This window comes from Littorina saxatilis, linkage group LG16 (assembly GCF_037325665.1).
Source record: "Littorina saxatilis isolate snail1 linkage group LG16, US_GU_Lsax_2.0, whole genome shotgun sequence".
In the NCBI taxonomy this organism is placed as follows: Eukaryota; Metazoa; Mollusca; class Gastropoda; order Littorinimorpha; family Littorinidae; genus Littorina; species Littorina saxatilis.
The window spans coordinates 31730727-31735263 of record NC_090260.1 but is presented as its reverse complement, the minus strand read 5'-3'; the positions used below and the strand labels follow the sequence as shown (position 1 = coordinate 31735263).

The 4537-nt window shown below is 41.4% G+C and overlaps 1 protein-coding gene across 1 annotated transcript in view; it reads left to right on the top strand.

The window, feature by feature from the left end:
• The first annotated feature begins 1074 nt into the window (after positions 1 to 1074).
• LOC138950828 (probable methyltransferase-like protein 24) overlaps positions 1075 to 4537 on the top strand; it is an 18980-nt gene continuing 15517 nt past the window's right edge. Inside the window, exons 1-2 of the mRNA XM_070322547.1 lie at positions 1075 to 1182; positions 3031 to 3263. Of these exons, the coding sequence (XP_070178648.1) occupies positions 3075 to 3263 (189 nt within the window). The 5' untranslated portion in view covers positions 1075 to 1182; positions 3031 to 3074. The remainder of the gene's footprint in view (positions 1183 to 3030; positions 3264 to 4537) is intronic.

Sequence of the window (4537 nt, the reverse complement as noted above, 5' to 3'; positions counted from 1 at the left end):
AACTACAAGAATTACAGATGGAAAAGAAAGGAACGATTTGGGAAAAATTAGCTCGTAAAACAGAAAGTAGAAAACCAAGGGGCACTACTCCGAGGAATGGTGTTGGGCGCAAAGTAAGAATCCGGGGCAGAGTTGGAATAATCGGAATTTCCTGAAACCTCATTATTTTGATTTCCAACAAAGCGCCGCATTTCCGAAAACGAGCTGCCTCGTTCTGAAAATGGCAACCCTTCGACTGGCACAAAAAAGTATACCCTTTTCACAGGTCATGAATAAGGTATATCAAAAAGCAAGGTCTTATACAGGGGAAGTCTTGAATTGGGGGTGTGGGGGTACACTGTGTAACAATTCTCTCGGCCTCAGCGCATGCAGCTAGCTAGTTGCTGCTGTCTCGATCTATTTTGAAAACAATGATATTTTTTTCTCAGAATCAACATTTTGCAGCAATCAATCACATCAATATAGCGCACAGCCTTGCACACTCAGAGCCTAGATTACCACATGCCGTGACAAGAGCCTACTCAAGTAAAGGGACGTAATGCTGTCTCTGCAGCTCGGGAGAGACTGTGTGAGTTTAATATATAATCAGTTAAGACTGAGTAAAAAAAATATTACAATCGATAGTTACCAGTGAAAAGTTACTCTTGTTGTGTTTTTGTTGTTGTGAAACGTAAGATCTGAAACGTTAAAAATTACGAAAAATTGGTGCGTTTTGGTCGAGTGGGATGGGTCGTTGAACTGTACGTGTTGTTACAGCCCGCCGAAATTATCAAAAGTGTTTTTGCTTTTTGTAATTCGGTTGGTTTGGTGCGTTATACAATGCATCTGCTTTTTCAAGACTAAGCGATCACTTTAAAACACAAGGATCATCATGGGCCATCATGACTTGTATCATTTTACATCGCATTCTAAGAAAGAGCAGAATTCTCACTATGCGCGCGGTACATTTCTAGAATTGCGTAGCGCAAAGTTGGAATTCCTACAATGGCGACCATTGTTGGAATTCCAACAAAGCGCAGGTCATTTCCGGAAAAGCGCCGATGACGAGATGGGTCGCAACATCGATTGGAGTAGCGTCCCCTAACATCATGGCGAAGACTAGTGCGCTGTGACACTTTGCTTAGACTGTAAAGTTTTAAAAGTCTACCATGATTGCAGCTTTTTGTTACCTAAATCATGCATGTAAGTATGAGTGTTTTATTTTTTTTAATTCTCCTGGCGTTTTCTGTTATTTTGCGCCAGTGCATTTATTTTCTAACCACAAAAATCACAAACTATTTGTGAGCGAGAGTGACTGAAAACTGAAGTAAGAATACACACAGGCTTAAATGTCAACAAGCGGTTTTAGTACAAGATCGTGTAGGTTACCTAGCTCAAAGTTAGGCTAGGATAGCAACTGATCAAAAGATCAGACAAAGGCTTAACAGCCTAAGTACCAGTCTGTCATCATATCTCTCTCTCTCTCTCTCTCTCTCTCTCTCTCTCTCTCTCTCTCTCTCTCTCTCTCTCTCTCTCTCTCTCTCTCTCTCTCTCTCTCTCTCTCTCTCTCTGAGCAATATCTGTATGCATTTGTACCTTTGTGGTTTACTGTAATTGATCCCCCAAAAATGGTTGTGGTTCTTGTAGTTGTAGGCCGCTTAATGTTCACTTAATTAATTTGCAATGGAAAGCTGAAAATGAAATAAAGTGTGAACAGAGAAGTCAGGGGCGGACTCAGGGGGGAGGGGGGTTCACTGGGGGTACATGAACCCCTCTCCAGCTAAAAAGAAAAAGAAAAAAAAAGAGATGATTCAGTGGCAATTTCTAAGCTCAGATGGCAACATGCAGACCTTTTTGCTTCTTCGAATCCCCCGGCCTATATATCTTAGTAGCTCTGTCTCGGGCGCACTGCTCTCCCTCGATTTATATTTTTGATTTCTAAGTGCACTCTCCTCGCATACTAATTAACTGATCCACCCTTGTAAGTGAACAGATAGATGTCATAGGAAGAGCAATTCTTTCTGTTGTGTTTTTGAGTCACTTGAGAAAAAGTGACTCTATGTAATCGGTCAGTGTTAGTCTGTCCGGCCGGCCATCCGGCCGGCCGGCCGTCCGTCCGTAGACACCACCTTAACGTTGGACTTTTCTCGGAAACTATCAAAGCGATCGGGCTCATATTTTGTTTAGTCGTGACCTCCAATGACCTCTACACTTTAACGATGGTTTCGTTGACCTTTGACCTTTTTCAAGGTCACAGGTCAGCGTCAAAGGAAAAATTAGACATTTTATATCTTTGACAAAGTTCATCGGATGTGATTGAAACTTTGTAGGATTATTCTTTACATCAAAGTATTTACATCTGTAGCCTTTTACGAACGTTATCAGAAAAACAAGGGAGATAACTAGCCTTTTCTGTTCGGCAACACACAACTTAACGTTGGGCTTTTCTCGGAAACTATAAAAGTGACCGGGCTCAAATTTTATGTGAACGTGACTCATTGTGTTGTGAATAGCAATTTCTTCCTGTCCATCTGATGCCTCATATAATATTCAGAACTGCGAAAGTGACTCGATCGAGCGTTTGCTCTTCTTGTTTAGTAACAGTAACACTGACCTGCATACTGTCATACATGTACGCAGTATGTGAGAAGGATCGAGGCCCCATCTTTTAAGTTAACTGTATCTGCTACTGACAAAGGCATGCAGTTCTTAATTTTGTTCTATTATATCACTTTTGAAAGATTATGTGCATTGCTGTTTGCCTAATTAAGCCAACATGTTGACAGGTTGATGCCATATATCTGCAGCAGGCAGTATTGTATTACAATGCTTGCTCTCTCTCTCTCTCTCTCTCTCTCTCTCTCTCTCTCTCTCTCTCTCTCTCTCTCTCTCTCTCTCTCTCTCTCTCTCTCTCTCTCTCTCTCTCTCTCTTGCTCTTGCTCTGAGCTCAAATTGTACCAAATATAAGGGTCTAAACCTGTTTGAAATGCTTTTGATTCTCAATTTCATTAGACATTATTCAGATGTTTGTTTTGTTTTTTTCCCCTACAGCATCAACTATTGTGAACGTGTGACTCACAATATCAACAGCCACAATGCGTCGCCTGCAGAAACGGCAGTGTTTCTACCTGTGTAGCACCCTCAGCATTATTTTCCTGGTTGTGTACGTGTTCCTGCACACGGACCTCGCCAAGAAAAAGACGTCATCTGCTTCAGAATCCATGCCAAAGATGGACCCAGAATTTTTTGGTCTTGGATTGCCTAAAAGTGTGCCTAAAGCAAGAGTAAGTATTACAATCAATCAATCAATATGATGCTTATATCGCGCGTATTCCATGGGTACAGTTCTAAGCGCAGGGATTTCTTTTTAATTTTTTTTTATTTTTCTTTTTTTCTTTTCTTTTTTTAATTTTTTATGCAATTTATATCGCGCACATATTCAAGGCGCAGGGATTTATTTATGCCGTGTGAGATGGAATTTTTTGACACAGTACTTCACGCATTTACATCGGCCAGCAGATCGCAGCCATTTCGGCGCATATCCTACTTTTCACGGCCTATTATTCCTAGTCACACGGGTATTTTGGTGGACATTTTTATCTATGCCTATACAATTTTGCCAGGAAAGACCCTTTTGTCAATCGTGGGATCTTTAACGTGCACACCCCAATGTAGTGTACACAATAATACAATCGAACTTGCCTTGATGACATCCTCTCTATAACGACCACATACCTGTCCACACGACAACCCCAAAACGGCAAAAGGATTCTAGATGCAAGTTTTCTGACCGTTCCGTACAAAGCAACCACCTGTGTATAGCAACCTCGTTACAGGCTAGTTCAACTGTGCAGAGAAGTTGTAACAGAAAATGCTCTGTGATTGACAGTACACAAGGAGATGATTAAGAACAATTCTTTATTTAACGAGGGTAATACTAATAGAGTAAGCAGTGATCTGCTTTTTTGAGTCACTTGAGAAAAAGTGACTCTATGTAATCGGTCAGTGTTAGTCTGTCCGGCCGGCCGTCCGGCCGGCCGGCCGTCCGGCCGTCCGGCCGGCCGGCCGTCCGTAGACACCACCTTAACGTTGGACTTTTCTCGGAAACTATCAAAGCGATCGGGCTCATATTTTGTTTAGTCGTGACCTCCAATGACCTCTACACTTTAACGATGGTTTCGTTGACCTTTGACCTTTTTCAAGGTCACAGGTCAGCGTCAAAGGAAAAATTAGACATTTTATATCTTTGACAAACTTTTCTCGGAAACTATCAAAGCGATCGGGCTCATATTTTGTTTAGTCGTGACCTCCAATGACCTCTACACTTTAACGATGGTTTCGTTGACCTTTGACCTTTTTCAAGGTCACAGGTCAGCGTCAAAGGAAAAATTAGACATTTTATATCTTTGACAAAGTTCATCGGATGTGATTGAAACTTTGTAGGATTATTCTTTACATCAAAGTATTTACATCTGTAGCCTTTTACGAACGTTATCAGAAAAACAAGGGAGATAACTAGCCTTTTCTGTTCGGCAACACACAACTTAACGTTGGGCTT